The sequence below is a fragment of the Gnatocerus cornutus genome, chromosome 6, assembly GCF_029298725.1.
Source record: "Gnatocerus cornutus isolate USDA-ARS CGAHR chromosome 6, icGnaCorn1.1, whole genome shotgun sequence".
Taxonomy (NCBI): Eukaryota; Metazoa; Arthropoda; class Insecta; order Coleoptera; family Tenebrionidae; genus Gnatocerus; species Gnatocerus cornutus.
This window is the reverse complement of record NC_142238.1, coordinates 8599600-8618953: the sequence shown is the minus strand read 5'-3', so window position 1 is coordinate 8618953 and position 19354 is coordinate 8599600. Positions and strand designations below refer to the sequence as shown.

The 19354-nt window shown below is 35.8% G+C and overlaps 3 protein-coding genes across 4 annotated transcripts; 1 reads left to right on the top strand and 2 right to left on the bottom strand.

Annotated features, from left to right (window-relative positions):
- Positions 1–293: 293 nt before the first annotated feature.
- Lrrk (Leucine-rich repeat kinase) lies at positions 294–12818 on the bottom strand. Of its 2 annotated transcripts, XM_088038425.1 has the most exons (30): positions 12539–12818; positions 12293–12490; positions 12075–12240; positions 9161–9320; positions 8946–9111; positions 8781–8896; positions 8577–8733; positions 8394–8525; positions 8170–8343; positions 7926–8123; positions 7226–7876; positions 7008–7180; positions 6538–6923; positions 6308–6492; positions 5902–6040; positions 5558–5826; positions 5335–5507; positions 4923–5287; positions 4651–4875; positions 4128–4601; positions 3903–4081; positions 3701–3852; positions 2978–3653; positions 2475–2933; positions 2048–2422; positions 1806–2001; positions 1568–1754; positions 1277–1519; positions 923–1229; positions 294–876 (listed from the first exon to the last, which is right to left on the bottom strand). In XM_088038425.1, the coding sequence occupies exons 1-30, from the start codon at positions 12590–12592 to the stop codon at positions 520–522; spliced, it is 7692 nt and encodes a 2563-aa protein (XP_087894551.1). In that variant the 5' UTR covers positions 12593–12818; the 3' UTR covers positions 294–519. The 2 variants fall into 2 exon arrangements, with proteins under 2 accessions (XP_087894551.1, XP_087894552.1); XM_088038426.1 differs by lacking the exons at positions 12075–12240; positions 12293–12490; positions 12539–12818 and adding an exon at positions 9379–9710.
- A 53-nt stretch (positions 12819–12871) lies between these two features.
- Su(fu) (suppressor of fused domain protein) lies at positions 12872–16664 on the top strand. Its single transcript, XM_088039312.1, has 7 exons — positions 12872–13040; positions 13087–13239; positions 14698–14790; positions 14838–15016; positions 15064–15292; positions 15345–15782; positions 15838–16664. Exons 2-7 carry the CDS (start codon positions 13091–13093, stop codon positions 16115–16117), a joined length of 1368 nt encoding a protein of 455 aa, XP_087895438.1. The 5' UTR covers positions 12872–13040; positions 13087–13090; the 3' UTR covers positions 16118–16664.
- Positions 16665–16866: 202 nt separating this feature from the next.
- LOC148172650 (uncharacterized) lies at positions 16867–18251 on the bottom strand. The gene is made up of 5 exons (XM_088038979.1): positions 17811–18251; positions 17555–17764; positions 17249–17498; positions 17074–17204; positions 16867–17024 (listed from the first exon to the last, which is right to left on the bottom strand). The coding sequence occupies exons 1-5, from the start codon at positions 17970–17972 to the stop codon at positions 16971–16973; spliced, it is 807 nt and encodes a 268-aa protein (XP_087895105.1). The 5' UTR covers positions 17973–18251; the 3' UTR covers positions 16867–16970.
- Positions 18252–19354: the final 1103 nt, after the last annotated feature.

Here is a 19354-nt window from a genome sequence, read left to right as displayed (position 1 = left end):
TTTTGTATTTGGCTTACCTTAATTAGTGAGATTTGATATACCACACTTAAGCCACAAAATGCCCTTTGACGAGTGTAATCATAATCAATATGTAATCAACCTTGAAAAAGCCTGCTTTTATTGTTGTGGTTAATTTTATGTATTGGTCCACGATAGCCGCAAATATGCCTTTTTACATTGTTTAAATAATTTATACATGAATATTAGGAATCATATAAAAAAGATGAGAGGTCACCGGGTCAACACTTTACTGGTATTTCTATTCCCATCATTTGTAAAAAATCAACACAAAATTACAACATCATATTTTATTCAATAAAAATGTTCAGCAACAACAATTTAAAATGACTGATAGAATCACAGCTTAAAAGTAAAAAAAGGTAAAAAGAATAAAAACCGTCTCAAAAATCACATAAGAACAAGAACAATATTAATGTATTGCAGTTAACACAACTTATCACTTAACACGTCGACATTTGGAATGAAGTTTTATTTAACTAATAAAACCAGAAGACGACTTTACGCCGCATTCCAGTGTTCCGCTCTCCACAATAAAACAAACATATTCTGTTTATTGCCAAAAACGGGGGTATTACTAGTCATTGGGCTTGGTAAAGAGTGTCCTATGTTAATAGGTACATCTGTATATCTAGACAACAGATTTCTATAACCTCGTCCAATAGTAGCGATTAGTGGAGTATTGTCATGACTTTCATTAATACTTTTAGACATTGTTAACGGTACTATAGCTTTAACTTCTTCTTCATAAGGCCTGAATATAGTAATCGGTCGTAACGTATTTCTTTCTGCTATAATTATACAACCCCAAGTTGTCCCTATGTACAATTCTTCATTCAACACAGCCAGACTTGTAACCTTGAAATTTAAAACAAATTAAGTGAAATTTCACGACTTACCTTACTTGACAATTGGTGGGACTTAAATGCTCTTCAATTGCAATAGATTTAAGGCTTTCAGAACAGGGCACGAGCTTAGAACAGTCAAGTTTGTTAATGATGGTCCTACTTTTTTGGTCCCATTGGTAGATTATACAACCTGGGCGGACATACGACCATACACTGTGATCAGCTGCTATTAAATTCATTACGTTGACTTGTTCAATCACAGGCTGATAATGATTCATGCTTTCATGACCAGCAACAATATGATCCTTGATCAAGTAAATGGAAATTTGACCGTTTGATTCGCCGCACCACAGTTCACAAATTCTTCAAAGAGATTATTAGACTTGTTCCGATTGATACGAATAACTTACTTGTCTTTGAAAATTGCACACAGGCAATTGATGATAGAGTTTGAACCCAACTCGGTCATTACAAAAGTGCCCTCCGCAGCTGTTGGAGTAGACGGTACAGCCTCTGAATTGACTAAAAATAATCGACCGTTTGAAAGAGCACAAGCCACTCTCTTTAGTGACGGTAAATAAAGTAAAGCCTCCACTTGTGTATTTGGTTCCGTTTCAAGAGCGTACGAAAAGAGTTTATACCCATCGCTAGCGCTGCAACACCGTATTAAACCACGTAATTTATAGATTTTAGGATCTTACGAGTACGCGTGGACATTTCCGGAATAGTCCCCGATCCAGACAGAATTTCCAACAGTGCAAGCGGCAGTTGCTCTAATCGGTAACGCCATTGTGTGGTATTGCAACCACCCACGATCTGCTGCCAGGAGCAAGTCGATGCGGGAATTCGAACACATTAACCACATCTCCGAGCCACACAAACCGTCATCTATAAAAGATGTGGTATTACAACACCAAATTCTTTAAAAACGTTACCAACCTGTAATATGCGTGACTGCTGCACTTGCGGATGCTACAACTGACGCCTCATGTTTCAACGCCGTTACATCGCTTAAATGCGTGAATTCTGGAGCACTGGCAATTGAAACAATCTGACTTGCTGATGGGCGGTCTTTTGGTTGCTGGGACCAACACAAAACCATTAGATCCAAGAAATAACTCGGATATAATGTCTCCTGAAAATTAAATGTAATGTTGCTTCATTTTAGCGAGAGAAAGTACCCGGTAGGTCAAAGGCGGTCTTCCTCCTTCCAAAATGCATTCTTTGACGGATTCATGGCCTTCAAAAGGTTGATGGAGAGTCAGTAATTCGTAAATAAACATTCCGAAAGAAAAACAGTCGACTTTTTCAGTGTATTCCTCTTCTCCATTGTACCGCATGATTTCAGGAGCCATGAAACCTTCAGTGCCGCCGAAACCTTTGGCTCCTGAAGGTAAAGTCAGGCGACTTATTCCGTAATCTGCTACTTTTATATGCACGGGATGGTCGGGATGATCAACAAAAGGCGGTGGCATTTCCCATACTAACACATTCTCTGACTTCAAGTCGCGGTAGATAATATGTTGGCGGTGTAAATACTCAATAGCTTTGGCCACCTGTTATCAGAATTCTGTCTTTATCTCTGTACATAGCATTGAGTTTACTTACTTGTAATATGATAGACTGTAAAGTGTAAGGCCCTACTTTAGCACCCGATCTCCTATAATGCCGCAAAACTAAATCTAAGGCACCTTGTGGCGCCAAATCTAAAATTAATGCCAAAGGACTAGTGCAGACACCGACGAAAGGAACAATATTTGGGTGTCTTAAAGATAACAGAATATTCAATTCTTGTCTAGCTGTACAGTACGCTTTACACGCATACTGTAAAGGATCTCGATCCCATTTGCCTTGAGCAGCTTTATAAGCCACAATCGCCGATTGTCGGGCATTGGGGCCTGGTTGTACTGGTTGCAACATCTTCATTGCCACATCAATCATCGTGTTGCTTCCTCTAACTTTGCATGTACCTTTAAAAACAAAACCAAAGGCTCCTCTTCCTAACATCCGCCCCTTCTTTACATTTTCCGATTTGATAATGTAGCGTTCACCGAGATCCATAAAAATCTGCACACAATATTGGAGTAAGAAATATGGTAACCTAAACTTACCGTATCTGGAGCTATCCTAGATAAGTGAACATCACCGTGCGTCGGACAGGTAACATATCTTGCTTCGTATGACGCCAAAATACATTCCTCGACCATCCATGAATAGTAGATTTGATTATTAGCATTAACATCTTCTGTTTGTACTCCTGGGTGACCTTCCATAGAAGGCATTCGACTAGAACCGGTGGAATCTGGGCCTACTCCACTATCACACTCCGACGTGTACGACTCTTGGGATTTGCGGGTCCGATAACGATCAGCATCTGGATCAACTTGATTCACATCATCGAGAAAATTTTTCGATTGGCCAACATCAGTGGGAGTGTTCGGAAAGTTAGGATCAATTTCCGTAGACTGTTGTAAACAACGAGGACAAGGCACGAGACGAGTAACCAGAAATTTGCCTTCAGAAGTATGGACAAATCGAGTCCCCAAAGTCGGATACCAGTCTTCCAAAAGAATATCGACATGATCAACAGCCAAAGCGAGTAACTGCGCGGTTGATTCCGGAGTGCAACTTACAACCAAATCAGTCTTTAGAGTGTATTTACTCAAATCGGTCGCTTCTGTTATAACTGGTTTGATAACCAAGGAATTAACAGGGAAGTGTATTTCTAAAATGGAAGTGCTTTGAAGATCGACCTCACACCAAATGCCATCTTGTTTCAAACGGAATCTAAAATTAAATAAATAATAATTAAGACTGGGCGTCTGAATCCTCACTTTAATTGTCTGTAATAAGCCGCAGAGTTATGTAAAACCTCCCTCATGCGGAATAAAGTAATGTCACCGTATTTTAGTTGGAGACCGGTTTGCCATAACACCCATTCCGCTTTTAAGTCCAATAGCTTCACAAGATCTATATCCTGTGCCACCTAAAACTAAAATAATCACAATACTCTTTTTACTATCTCGAATACTTCACCTCTTTGGGTAAAATAAAGAAGGACCGAATGATATCAATAATACTGTCATCTGCTAAAATCCGAGAAATCAAGCGAGACCAAAATCCCGAGGGAAAATACGACATTAAAAGTAATCTCGTCATAGTTTGGTTGGTTTGAGAGCTCGTCACGTGGTACTTCACCTCATCCTCAGCTTCATCTACAATTTTTTTATCTACTTAATGTTACAATTATGTGAAAATTACCATTTTTAGCTGATGTAGAAGGTAAACTCATTTGAAACTTCCCTTGCGAACCCGTGTCTCTGTATAACACAGACTTAGGTGACACGGTAATTTTTTTACTTCTGAGGGCCCATCCTCGTGACCTCAAAGGCACTCTAACTTTAACAAGAGGATGAAACTGTCCTGGATACATCTGTGCCAATAAAATATCCTCTTCTGATGGTAACAACGACGGAATTAACAAAGTTCGTGAATCCCATGTCAACGCTACTTCAAACTTATTAAGCAAATTCACTATGTAGCCTCTCGTGTCCATCGGGCCAATGCTGCTCGCTTTGAAGATATGTTTCAAGTCATCCAATTTCATAACTCCAGTACGCGCGAATGGATTAATTTCGCGGATTGTAACCACGTGAGCTAACATGTCGCAAAGCCACTGTGGGTCCAGAAAATACAAGTCTTTTAACGTGGCATCATCATAGTGGAGTAGGACACCTAAAAAAGAATTAAATAGTTAAAAATTTAAAGTGGAGTATCAAAGTACCGTTATCGTGTAAAAATAAGGTCGCTTGATGCAACTCAGCCCAATCGCGAAACACTCGATTGAATCTTTGTTGCATTTCTGTGGTTACAATTGTACGGTACTGCTCGGCAGTTAATACTGGGTCAAGACCATTCACACGTCTTTCAGTGGCGATGTGATTTACCACATCTTCTAGAGCGAGATACGTTGCTGGAACCTTTTGTTCCAACAGTAGTTCTTTACTTCCTGCAAATCACTTGTTCAAAGACACGAAGAAACTAGTCTTAACTTACCAGGAGGTCTCAGGCTAAAAACAGTGTCATAGATAAGATTACACAACAATTTGACGTTATGTCTCGTCTTGCAGCTTATTTCAATGGTATCTAAAACTCGCGGCAATCCGCATTTCTCTGCATCTACTATATTAATAAACCGATCACGTATAATCTGTTGGTACTCTTCCGAGATGTTTGGATTAAATTCTTGAACAACGTCGTAATGTGTACCGACAATAATTACAGGAGAGTTTGGTGCTCTTGCTTGTATGTTAACCAACCATTGCAAGATTTCGTTTATACCTCTATGGCCATCAACTATTCGCCAAACAACCAAGTACAAACTCCGTTTAGATAGAAAATACTGATGAGTTGCGTAGTACCTAAGAACATTTAATTATCCTCAAGTATTTAAAAAACTGAGATTTACTCTTTCTGGCCACCGAAATCCCACGTCCGAAAAATAACAGGTCCGTGTGAAGAGTGGTTGCGAACTTTCTTCTCGTACACCCAATCGCCGATGTCGACACCAACTGTCGACATGTTCGTTCCTCGCGAAGTTTTTACATTGATGTTTTTGTTTCCCATTCGTTTCGCCCAATGCTATTAAAATTAATAGAAGCAAACTGGTAATTTCTTGATTAATTTTTTACCTCTGGGCGCCTACGCGTAATTCCTTCCTGGCGCAGTTGTTCTAATAAGCTCGTCTTTCCAATTCCTTGTACACCCACTATCATCAATTTCATGCGAGCATATGGTCTAGCGTCTTCTAAGACAGACTTCAGATACCCCACAATGTCCATAGTTTTGTACTTTTTACTGTCAATCATAGACTTTAAGGGATCTTGTAACGAACAACCGCGTGTGTTGAGGTTCCATAATCGAGACAACAGTCCCATTTGTGGAGGGAGTTCATTAATATCTAAAAATATAGTTCTAATTTTAAAATCTGCCGGTAGAAAACGCGCCAATTTAATAAATTTTCAATAGAACGCACCTAAATTGCCACTGATGTTCAGGACGGACAAGTTGCTCAATTCGTTGATATTCACAGGAATTTCCTTAAGATTATTGTTACTCACGTCCAACATGGACAAATTTGGGAACATCAAACGTGCTTTTCCTGCAGTCGGATTCTAAAAAATCGTCGTGATTACACTGATAGAACCACAAATGCAAGACAACGAAGCATAGGCTACATGTGCTTATTTCACAACACGTAGTACAACAAAAAGCCCTGCTTTTCAGAAAAATAAAACCAACGTACCCCAGCTACCTTGGAAAAAGATATACAAATAAAGTCATCTTCAAAATGCGTATTAATTTCTTTGCGCTGCATAACGAAAAGAAAATTTTGATAATATAATATCTAGAAGAAGAAACGAAAAGGATGCGAAACTCACTCTTTCCAAATCCTCCTCTTCAATGTTGTTAACATCGCCATCATCATCTGTCGTCAATTGTATACGAGGCAATTGGTTATCAGCCAAAATCAAAGTTCTCAAACTGTCCAGTCTTAAATGCCGTCTGTGGGAACACACAGAATGTAAAACTGTATTGCGAACCGACCTCCCAGCTTGCCTACGAGCTAAGAGCAACATTAATCACACAACATAAATCCTGCTAAACGTACCACTAATCCCAGAAATCTTTTCTCGGGAACCAAAATTGCCGCCGTAACATGCAACGTTCGCTAATTCCATTACGTCTTGAGCTTCTACTTGGGGCAAGCTGGGCCAGCACGTAATCTGATTGTGACTCAAATCGAGCTGCTTTAACGAACTAGGATAACTGGTGATGTGAGACATTGATCTTAAGGTATTGAACGCCATGTTGAGACGTGTTAGATTCACTGCCAAACATGGGAGTACCACAGGGATACTGGTGAAGAGATTATGTGCTAAATTCAGAGCCGAGAGTTTTGAGGAATGTTCGGTCACTGACTCGTCCGTGTGGAGGATTTGTTCGGTAACTTCCACGTTTTTGCTCCAAATGTGATGCTTTGTTAAATCGAATTGGCTGGAAGAAAAAAATTCAGTTTCTGGAGTTGAGTTCTTACATAATGAAAATATCGTAACTACTTCAGACAAAAACTAAACATACATAAAAGATCTGTCCTTCTTCCGGTACTTGACAGACTGACTGGTTTCATCACTCGTCAAATATTTCGAGTCCAAATCAAAGTCACATCGAACGTCTTCTGTTTCATGTTCGCAATGACTCGACAGTTGACTATCGCTCGAACTTACACTCATCTTATCACACTCTTCAGACGCCTACAATTAAAATTAATTTCATTCGCAACAGAACTGTTAACTCACTTCTGACATATTCGTTGGTAGTTCCTTCAGTAAGTTAAACGACGCATTCAGTTCTTTTAGTTTGGGTGCCAGCCACATATTATACGGCAGTTGTTGCAACTTGTTGTTCGATACAACTAAAGTGATTAACGCTGGTAATCTAAACAAAGCCTCCGGAATATGATCCAATCGATTGTCTTGTAAATATAATTCTTCAAGAACTGGACACGCGTAATTTAGTTCTTCATTGTGAGCGCTCTTACGTCGCAGTCCTTTTTTTACAGGTGATGCTACCGGTACAGGCAACTTTTCGATTTTGTTTTGTCCAATGTTCAAATACCTCAAACTATACAACTGGAAAACAGCTAACGGAACCGAAGTTAGATTGTTATTGGAGATGTCAAGCCGTGTTATTGCATATAAAGAGATGTCGTAACTTCGCGGATTTTGTTTGAGTTTCTGATTGAGGTGCAGAGCTGCATCAATTAACCACTGTGTTCGAATTTGTGTTAAATTGCATTTTTGATTATGCCAATTTATCATTGTTGGAGTGTTTGGGAAAAGAGCACTGTATGTTAAGTTCGTAACATTTGAAAAGATGGTGAATTGAGAAGAGTTTACGTTTTCAGTCATTGCTTTCTTGTTGATTTTAAATTCAGGATCAGGATGGGCCTTTAACAAAAATTTGTTATTAACGGTAACTGGATGTTTTAGTAAGTACCTTCGTTGATAAGAGCTTAGCTGTGAGAGTCTCATCTTTATTTTGTACGGCTACCGACAACGCTTTGCATTCATCGTCGCGAGCACTGAATTTAAGCAATAAATCGACTATAGGAACATCACGATTTCGGCAAGCTTCAACCAAAGCTGTCGACTGCCCATAATTGGAATCATCTTCAACAGAACAACAGCTCAAACTCTAAAATTTAGTGTTAAGCTAAAACCAAAAAGACAGTTACTGATACCTCAGCATCGTGGTAAGTTTTAATAACACAATTCGAGTTGGCACCTGCGTTTAACAACGCTAATGCAATATCGTAATGTTTTCCTTTGACTGCTGCATGTAACGCTGTTTCTGTGTTATTATTACAATACATGTCGATTCGTAGCGGGCAAATCATGGACGAGTTAGGATCAACCTAGTGAAGAAATACTGTCGCAAAAAATTAAATTTTGCGGTCTGACTTACCTCGCTACTCTCAGACGAATTATCTCGAGAGAGATTTAGTTTTGATAAAATTGATTGGATGCCATCAGAAATCCGTCGTCTTGTAGGACTAATTAAAGAACTACTTTCAGATACAGGTGTGGCATCGTCATCCTAACGACAGAGTATAAGTCATTGTGTAAAAAAAATAAGATAATTGTATACCGGCTGTAGTCTGGTGGCTTTCACTTTAAATTTCAAAATTACATCCAGAAGTTTTTTATTACCAACTAAACAAGCCATGTATAAAATATTTTGACCGGTAGCATCGCGTTCGTTGATATCGAAAGGCATAAAATATTCCCATTGTTCAGTACCATCTCTGTAATTACACCAATTGAAAGGAGGAAAAAAACGAAGAAAACGTACCTAAATTTCTTTAAAACGTGCGCGGGGTAAGGAAAATTAAATAAAAGTTCTAAAACGAGGACGTGGCCATTGATTGCGCTTGCATGAATTGGAAGCCATCTCTCCACAGTATGTTGCTGCAAGTAAAACAAACTTCTAATTTTTTTAATACGGTAAGAAGTCTACCTGTATCAATTCTGGAAACCGCAGAAGCAACATCTCTACAATATCTCTATGCCCATAGTGGCAAGCAATGTACAAAGGAGAGTATTTTGTGACAGGGTGGTGTCTGCCGTCGGCCCCATATTCCAACAAAACTTTAACTATTTCCTTGCATCCAGTTTGGCAAGCTCTACAATATCAGCGTGTACATAAAGTTTTTACAATTGCTACAGTTTTACGTGAATAATAAGGTGGAGGCACCACTTGGTGCCATGTTAACAATAAGTTCGGCATCTTTGGATAACGAAGATAACAACGAAGAAACTGAATTGACATCTCCTTGGCAGCAGGCATCCCTGAGCGCTGCGTGTATATCAAGTCTAGCTTTTTCTCTCGCATCTAAAATAAAAACATTTTAGTTACAATACTTTATTGTTTTCTAAAGAATCAGTCTTGCCTAACTCTACATTAAAATTGCTAAAGTCGTCAGTAAAGTAATCACAGGCATCAAAGGCTAATTCTGGGGAGGTGTTGTGTTTAAACTTCCTCGACATTTGCGATAAAAGCCTGAGTTAATACAACCATAAAAGTACAATAAAGCGTGTTTTATAAAAAATAGGCGTTAAAAAATGCACAGAAAATATTCATCGTATTAAAACGGTCCACATGACACTACATTTACCCCCTCCGAACAGCTGTTAGTGCGAGCACTAGGGGTGGCGAACGAAAATCAATAAAACTGCAAATCGTAACAAGGACGCAACACCGTAACGAAATACACGCCCCAATAAATAGAAATCTTTGCGGTTGTTATTGCAAACCGGTTGAAAAAGAAACTTACAATTGTTGAGCAGCTCTATTACTTACGATTACAATCAAGTGTGTCGCCCGCTAATTTCCTGTGTTGAACCAACCCGTGAAATTAAATTTCCGATGCAACAATAACATTATCAGAAAAGTCAGAATCAACACTAAAACGGCGGTAAAAATGCATCTGGCCATGACGATATATAAAGTCATTGAATTAGTACGATTACAGTTGGATATGCTGTTGATAATTATTTCGGCTGGATGAGGCACACACGGTCGGAGCGATACTGAATAGAGACATTTTACAAAGTTCAACTGACGAGACTGAGCTTTTGATATTTATATACATTGATAAAGAAATGCTACAGAATAATGTTGAAAGGTTATCAACTGTTATTAATACGGAACTAGTTGTCAAAAAGTATTGTTTGTGATAACAGCAATAATTATCGAATAATATTACAATACATTAAGGACCTTTTTTTTCATTTTGTGAACTAATAGATAATACAACATATTATCTCTTCTTTCAAGTTTGCGTTGACGCAGTTGCTAAAATAACATCAATAATTAAAAAAGTAGGTATCGTTATGATACAAAAAAAAGAAATTCGCACGTGTCGTTTGCGTTTAAAAATTTTATTACGTAATATTAAAGCTGCAACAAAATAAAAATATTCTGCTTCGAAAGTGTTTTCACTGATATGAATATTCCCAAAATGTATGGTGTAATTTTGTTGTTACCAGCGTGCAACTTAAATAACCATTGGATCGTAATTGCACTTAACAAAAAACATTAAACTTAAAAATAAATCATTCCATAATCATAAAAAAAATTAATGGTTTTTAAACAAAAATTTAAAAAAACAGCACAAAATGTCCACATGATTTACATACAATTTCACAATAAATTCGAGATTTGTTAACTCAACATTTTGATTATTTCATAATTAACTCTACACACATATCCTAGAATGATGATTATCAAGATTTGATTTTTGATATACTTGTATGTTTTAAAATCGATATAAGAGTAATAACACTGCGCAACAGTACTTTTTTTTTTCAAAGATGTAAAAAAGGTTTCTGATTACGAAACAGTTATCGGTTTTGTCAAGATCAGCTCTAGTTTTCAAAAAAATAGCAACTTTAATGTCAAATTTCAGGCTAAACCAGCTGTAAAAAAATACTGTGTTTTCTAAAGTTTTTTTTGAAAAAGTCCTCAAATTCATTCAAAATTGATGTTACTCTACAAACAATGCCATTAAATGCTAGAGCAACATCGCTAAGAAGATTGCAGTGACAATTGTCGAAAAAGAAATTTTATGATTTAAGACTAAACACAGGAAAAAGATCGATGAAAGTCGTAAATTTACACTTAAATTGATTAAATTGGACAGTCAAACTTTAGATTTTTCTTTTCTTGTTGCCAAAATCGCTTCTTCAAAATTTGGAAAAACAAAAATAAAAAAAACTAGAACTGATTTGATAAATCTCTCGATGGATTCTTACACAATAAGGTCTAAATTATGAAGAACCGTTGAGACTTCTTCAGAAAAAATAGAAAAGTTAAATTTTGTTGGACTGTGTAATTATTGTATCGTGTGATTCATTAAATTTCCATTCTAGGTAGGCCGTGTATTTTGGACGTGCGTTGACTTCTTGTTCGATAACTAGCAAATCTCGCTAATATTAAGTCGAAACTACTGTAATGGTGTTAGTTACGACATGATTTTTTTCTCAAAGCCAACTGCGAATGGAAATTTAATGAATCACACAATATATTATAATAAAGGTACGAGGGTCATTCCAAAGTTTTGAGAATAGACGAAACAAGAAGGGTGGAGAGTTTCTATGACAATAACGGACGACTAGTGGTGACTATGCCACAAAAATTTCACCCTCGTAATATACTGATAAGTCTACCGACAAATAGATTATTTTCCCGGCCTATTTGTAAAAGGAAATAATTAAAGTTATTATGTACCAATGAAGCAGTGAATCAGATAATAATAAGAATAAGATATAGCAACCGGTAAATTACTTGGTCAATTACAACTATCCACTTTACTACATGCACATGTATAAATGTGTTGAGACCATTACACATTAAAAAAATAATAATCATCAAAACAATAAACAATTTTCAAAAATGTTAAAATTAAATGTAGATAAGCATTTTTGGCGTCCTATCATATCAAGGCATAATACATACTTATAAATATATATTTTTTTAATTGAAAAGTTCATGTGAAACGTAACTAACAAAAATCCTTAAATGAAATTGTTTTTTTTTTACCAAATTAGGTTTAATTATTTTTTTAATGTAAATTAAATAGCTCACCTGCAGCTTCCTTCAATAGAGTAACACATTTCACATGCCCAGCCTTTTCTGCTAAATCAAGAGCAGTTAATTCATTAGCATCTCTAATATTTATATCAGAATCATGTTGTAACAACACCGCCACATTACTACTATGACCATGTTCTGCACTTAAATGAAGAGGTATCTATAAAATAAAATGGGGGGTGTAACCCAAAATTTAAGAACGTAACAGATACCTTCATATCTCCTCTAGGACCACATCGAATATTTGGATCAGCTCCACCGTTTAATAAAATCGATAAACAACCTGAATTTTCATTGATAGCTGCTGCATGTAGAGGAGTTCTGCCCCAGCTATCTTGAGAATTTAAAAATGATTGCTGTCCACCTTCTAATAGATCAATTAACAAATGTGTATTATCCCATAAAGCAGCCTAAAAAACACACTATAAAATAAAATAAACGTCATAAAAATAAAGTACCTGGTGTAAAAGTCGACCCGGAAAGTCTTCATCTTCTGGTGAAGAATCCAACATTATAGGTGTTCAATAAAAATCGATAATGATGAACATGTTTTGTACAATTACGAAACTTTCCGCTGTTTAAAGTTAACGCTAGCATAAAACATTACCGCAAAACTCCTCCACTTCACTAATTATGTCGCAATTAAAGATGTTAAGTAAAGTAAAAAATTACTATTTTGATTGTTACGCTTAGGTTAACTTAATTGTCATTTTTTGCTACCAACCTAATGACACAAACCACCCCATAACAAACACGTCGTCTTCAATAATACCACAGGGATTTTTATATCGGTTAAGTTTGAGACAATAGACTTTTGTTTTGTTTGGCGGGTTGCCTAAAAGTTGCTTTTGGCATTCCTTAAATATTTTATTTTATTTTCTCAAACATAAAAGGTTAAAATGTTGTGATGTTCTTGTAGTTTTAAGTGTAATTAATCTCCTGTTAAATCTATATTTTCTCGTAAGTTGAATTTTTAGTTAGTGGAAATGTTTTTTATATTTTTTAGAACAATGAATGAGGCTACTGCTTTACCTCATGGGCCCCCAATGAATATTCTTCCACCCACCCCTGCAGGGTTAGAAGCCCTTTACACATTATGTAGAAAAATTTACCCAGATCAGGTCAACCCCTTGCAAGTTACAGCACTTTTAAAATATTGGTAATTGGCGACTTCCTTAAAAAAAATAATTATTTTTCATGCTATATTTATTGTTTTTGATTCAAGTAATTGTTTTTATTGGATTTTAAAATAGGTAAATAATTATTGAAATGATTCAGTTCTATTTTTAGTCAGGTACATACTCCTTGTTAAGAACCTATACCTCCGTGCAAATTTTAGTGGCGGAAGGTGTATGTGAGCGCGCAGTGTATGTAGACTTTAGGGTAATTAGCGGCCGTTGGCAATACATTTAAACTGGGGTGGAGTGGGGCACTGTCAAAATAAATTTGTTTACTATAACCTGAAAAGTTTTTAATTTTATGTAATTTCACGTAGACTTCGCGTATACACTCTGATAAGTTGGTTCAAAAACAATCCACGGTAGAGCCATTCCACATCCCGAGTTTAATTACAAGTAGAAAAAATACAGTCAAGGCAAGTGCGCCTAAAGAAAAGCATTATTTTTCATTTATTGTTGTACTGAACACATCATCTATTGACTCTGGCGATGTCTTTTACAAAAACGAGGACTGTTTTTTGAAATTACGACCAAGGTACTGCTGGTACCATCTTCATTACGAACAACGAACTAGAAGAACTTGCTGATGATGATAACCATTTCGTATATCGAGCTACTTTACACTTTCTAGATTTAACAAAAAACTATGCAACTATTCAAGTTTTTGTCAAAATTCAGAACTTCCTAATTTGTATTAACAGGCATTATCACATTTTAAACTGTTCATTGTAAACAATAGCACCACTACATTTGTATCCTTAATAAATGTCTCGTCTACCTAATTTGTTGTGAAGTTAAAGTCCTAAACTTTTAATCACAATGGAATAAAACGCAATACCACTTTATTTGTAATGCAATTCATCGAAAATTGATAAACTTCATCGTTGTTATTATTTCTGTCAAGTGTCTGTCATCTGATGACAAGATGATGACAACACCAGTGCCAACATACAGTCGTAAAACTACCCTTTCACAGTACAACCCAATACATAAATTCTGTCAAATTTCGTGTACAGTCCCAAAATTTCGACGAATAATGACCTTGAAATGTGGTATTCAAAATAAATGAGGTTTATGATTGAACTTCCTGTTTTCCCCTTTTTCTTTTAATGGGGATAGGGAGGAGTAAATACTTGTCCATATGGTTCTATTTTTGGTATAAGGGGAGCAAAGAAATGAGCATTTATTTTTTTGACTTCTTCCTGTTTTCCAAGCTTGATAAAAATGTCTGCAATTCAAATTGACTACTAAAGCCAATACATGCAAAAGTAAAATTTATTTTATGAATATATGGAATCATATAAGTCGTTTTAAAATTGTCTTGTTCCTTTTGAAAGCGCGCAGTCTTGGCAAAGTACCAGTGGTATAGATAGCAGCAAAGTTCCATAAACATTTCATTTGAAAAGTGGATTCCACAATAAGAATGTTTTTCTTAACAGGCTGGGTGGACCTGATCCACTGGACTATATATCAATGTATGCAAATCCTGGCATTCCTCAAGAAAACATTCCTCCTCATTGGCATTATATAAGGTTTAAAATTAAATATAAATGACCATTTTTTACACGTAACTTTTTAGTTTTGGTCTCTCTGATCTTCATGGAGATGGTAGAGTCCATGACGTGTCAGCCCCTGATGGTATATCAGGTTTTGGTTTTGAATTGACGTTTCGTTTAAAGAGAGAACCTGAAGAAACTGCACCTCCAACATGGCCAGCGACTTTGATGCAATCACTTGCTAAATATGTTTTCCAATCAGGTAATAATTTAATCTTTGTCCACATTATCCTGATGATACTTTTTCAGGAAATACGTTATGTGCCGGAGATCATGTATCATGGCACTGTGCCCTTGATAACAGCGAATCTCGCATACAGCACATGTTAATGACCACAGACGTCCAATTGAAGTCTACACGAACTCCATTTGGCTCAGTAGATTTTGTACAAATTGTAGGAATTTGTGTGGAAGAATTAAAAGCAGCGCAACAGTGGAATGGAGCTGGGGTTCTTGACATGATCAGTAAATCACAATCGTAAGTTTAATAACTGATGTGTATTTTTCAAATGCATTGGTGTTCATATTAGGGCTGGTGGCGTTTGGTTTATCACTGATATGAGAAGAGGCGAAAGTATTTTTGAGCTTGATGTCAACGCACATGAAGAAGTTGAGCGAGGATTTGAACTCGAAGGCTCTAATTTAAGTGGAGTGAGCGCTAGATGCTCCTGGGTGGAACAAGATCCAACTCATGTTGATCTAGCTCATTTGAGAGAAAAATCTGACTGTGACAATCCCCATCAGCCATTACAAGAAGAGGCTCTTCGCCTTAATCAATCCATCAATAAATCAATACAAACTGGAAACTTTGAACAGAATCGTTCTAGCGGTACTAACTTTAAAATAGAAGAAATCAGAAGCAGTGCAGGAGTGTTGGAATCTACAGAGTTGCTACATGTTAAAAAGCTTGAAGGGGTTCATCTTGTGTTCAATTTAGAAGCTGGAAATTTATTGCCTCTTGCAATTAGGTAAAGTTGTTATTAACTTATGGACTTATGGACTAATTTTTTGTTTTTTGAACAGGGGTCGTGTGAAACACGGGAGACATTTTACATTCAAATCAGTATTAGGCGAAACCGCTATAACTTTGGTTGCGAGTACAGTAACGGGTACTTTGGTCAATTCTGAGCATCCATATGTTGCACAAGGATCATGGTTACAAATCCTTATAACTGACGACTTAGCTCACGATATGGCTGTAACATTTCAAGTTTTAGCAAACCCAGAGGCTTTGTCCTTACCAAAAACCTTCTCATGGCCTGAAAAAAAGTTATCTGTGACAATTGTAGCCGACAAATTATAGGAGAAATGTATTTTACACAAAAAATATTAACAAATTGTAGAATTATTTAAGGATCAGACACGCAATAACTTTATATTTAGATGATCATGATATTATTTGATTCAGACTTAATACTATAAGTTCAAAATTACAGGCGGAGGAAACGACTGTTAAAAATAGTGTACAACATTAAAATGTTTTTATTAAATGAAGTTATGGTGATAACTGACCAAATTGCGGAGAAAATCATAATTTATCTATAAAATGTTTATGGGCCAGTTACATAAATGCATTGAAGTAAAAAATCAAATTATTAAAAATTAAAATAATGGCTCTGCCAGGGTCGATATTTTTGTTTATATACGTTACTTTACATGTTTAATTTATTATCTAATTTATTCTGTTATTTAACTCATCAATAGAACGATTTTAGTGGATAAGCTATTGCTGATCCATTATAAGATAAGTACAAATCAATTCAAGCAGTTTAAAAAATCAGGTAAGATTGCTGATACCATGTTTGATAATTTTAATTCTGCTTTTACTGAAAATATATTATATAAATATCTGTTTGTGTATGATTTATTATTACGCTTGCACAAAATCCAGCAATTCCATTACGTGGTTAAAAGAAAAATTTCAGCTGCGTTATATAAAGTTTTTTTATTTAGTTTTTAATGGAAGTTCGTAATCTCTTAATCCTTATTTTGCAGCTGCATTATTCCAAGATGCCAGACGATTTTCTTCACGACTGGGCCGGTAAAAGTACATAGCAGAGAAAAAATATTTTATTGCTTCAAAGTAACATAAATTATTAAATATGAAAAATAAAAAAATATTTCAATTGAAAATATAACTGTACTTCCAGTACGTCCTACGCATTACCATTAACAAATGAATTGCTATGTGATGGTCTCGCGAAAAATTCCTACAATTTGAAAGTGTTACAGAATAATTAAAACTAGATTGTTTTTTACCATTGCGATGTTTTTATCGTTATTACAAATGCGTTTACACAATTCTTTTTCAGGGTGCTCCAATTTCTGCAGCCAGTTTGGACTATTTTGAAAAAATACTTCCTTAATCTGTTCTCTCATTGGAACCATTGCTGCAAACATTCAGTTAAAACTAAATGACATAAATAGAACTTACTTTTAAACATTTCTTCATCTTCAGCTAAGAGCTCTTCACTTATTAATGATTGGGTTAAGGAATTCCTCTTGTTATTGTCATACACTAATATAATGTCCCCATATATGGTGTTTCCATCATCACAGATCATAGCAAAAATTGTTTTATTAGCTCCTTCTAAGTATTCTAATGCAGCTTTTATAACCCCTTGATCAACTATGACAGTTTTTCTTAATACTAATTTATATCCACCATCACCTAGTACCAAGTCCTAAATTATTGCAGCATTAAAATCATTTTTAATTGTTTATATTTGACCATACTTACCCTTGTTAAATTCACAACATTATGTAGACTAGCCTGTCTTGCTAATGGAGGGCAATTTTCTAAATCATCCGGTAAATGGAAAATGCAGTGAACCGTTGTCATTACACCATAATCCAAAAGCCAACAAATGTGTTTAATATCATCATGAGTTTGAATGATGTTCTCAATGACTCCACGCGCCCATATACCATCGATAAGAACAGCCACCATCTACAAGATACAATGAAATACCTTCAAGATGGACACAAGTTTATACCTGTTCTACACAAATTTCTTCAGTTCTGTTTATTGTTTTACGACATTGAGCTTTCATAATCTTCCCCATTGCTAAACGTAAAATAATATCTTTCTTTTGTATTATCCAGAACAGGTGGGGATTTATAAAATTTGAAATTACAACGTCGCTTTCTGATGACATGGTTCTATATTAACTAAATAATCATTAAAGATCCACGATTTTTAAAATCAAAAGTATAGGTTATGTTTGGTTGTCATTTCAGCTAGCAAAACGCCAGATTTTAAAAATCCTGTACCTGTAGACCAACAACGAATGAAAGCTTTATCTCGCGTCACGTGCGCTCTCATAGTGTTCCAATCAAGGACACTTGTTAGGATTGGTAAGGTCACTAGATTAAAGTTTCTGTTTTATAAAGTGACCTTATTTTGATCGTTCCAGGTCGGTGTGTCCCGGGCCATGTCCACGCTGGGCCCGGTCCTGGATTCTAATAACGTCCTGAATTTGGATAACGTGGGGATGAATCCCATGCACGAGAAGAACTTGAACGCGGTGAAGAACTTGTCGAGGCGCAAGAGGTACAAATTAATTAATGCAAAATAAAATTAAACAATCAAATACGTTTCTTTTTATGACAAAAACGATGTTGCTAAGTATCTAACAATGTAAGGTACATTTGAATATTGATTCATAAAATATTTGTGATTGGTTAGCGTTACAATGCTCTAATGTAAAATCTAAGGCGCTATTTCAATTTCATTTGCTTAATGCAATAATTAGGCAGAACCTGAGGTTATCGAGTCGTTCAGAAATTCTGAGACACCTACATAGTATATGCATTGATTTTCTCAAAATAATTTGTATTTATTTACCTTATAAATAAAAAGTAAATTTAGTTAAAATAAAAATCCAAAGTCCATGCAAAATTGAAATTTCAAATGTGTTACGAAAACCTGTTGCAGCTATTTTTTAAAGAGACAGCGGAAGGGGACATAACAAATAGCTATTTCCTTTAAATAACAAAAAAGTCAAGCAAACCTGCTTGGTAATCTATAATCTATAAAACCTCTATTTTTGTATCTAAAGTTAAAAGAAACGTTAAGGAAAATTTAATGAAAACCTCGAGACATTTTGCGTAAGATTAAACGGCAAAAACGGGCAGTTTTAATTTTCAGATAAAATATCGATTTTAACGTATTCTCGTAAAAAATCCCATGTTCAGTAATTACTTCAAAAAAATTCTGGTGCATAGTCGAAAACACAATGGCCGTAAATTCAATAAAAAAATTAGAATGCAACCTACAATTTTACAAGGTGCATTCTGGGTTGCTAGACAAAAAGGTATTATTTTGATTAAACAATTACACCTTTACCCTCTAACAGTTGGAGGGTGTAAACCGGATATAAGAAATTTTTATAGCAATGTCATCGGACTAAATAAAAGTTTTTTAAAAAAAGTTGAAAGTTGTGAAAAGGGATTGAGATTGCCACCCTCTGACGGGTGGTGGGAGTATAAGCGAAATAGGGGATTACTAAGTGATTTATTTGTAATTTTTTCATGTCAA

Excerpts from the sequence above, each read along its gene's own strand:
- Lrrk (XM_088038425.1), bottom strand. The coding sequence starts at position 12,592 with ATGTTGGATTCTTCACCAGAAGATGAAGACTTTCCGGGTCGACTTTTA. Across the intron at positions 8,734-8,780 it reads CACGTTTTAAAGAAATTTAG|AGATGGTACTGAACAATGGG; the intron begins GTACGTTTTCTT and ends GTGTAATTACAG. Across the intron at positions 1,755-1,805 it reads AGCAGTCACGCATATTACAG|ATGACGGTTTGTGTGGCTCG; the intron begins GTTGGTAACGTT and ends CATCTTTTATAG.
- LOC148172650 (XM_088038979.1), bottom strand. The coding sequence starts at position 17,972 with ATGTCATCAGAAAGCGACGTTGTAATTTCAAATTTTATAAATCCCCAC. Across the intron at positions 17,499-17,554 it reads ATGTTGTGAATTTAACAAGG|GACTTGGTACTAGGTGATGG; the intron begins GTAAGTATGGTC and ends GCAATAATTTAG. Across the intron at positions 17,205-17,248 it reads AGATGAAGAAATGTTTAAAA|CAATGGTTCCAATGAGAGAA; the intron begins GTAAGTTCTATT and ends GAATGTTTGCAG.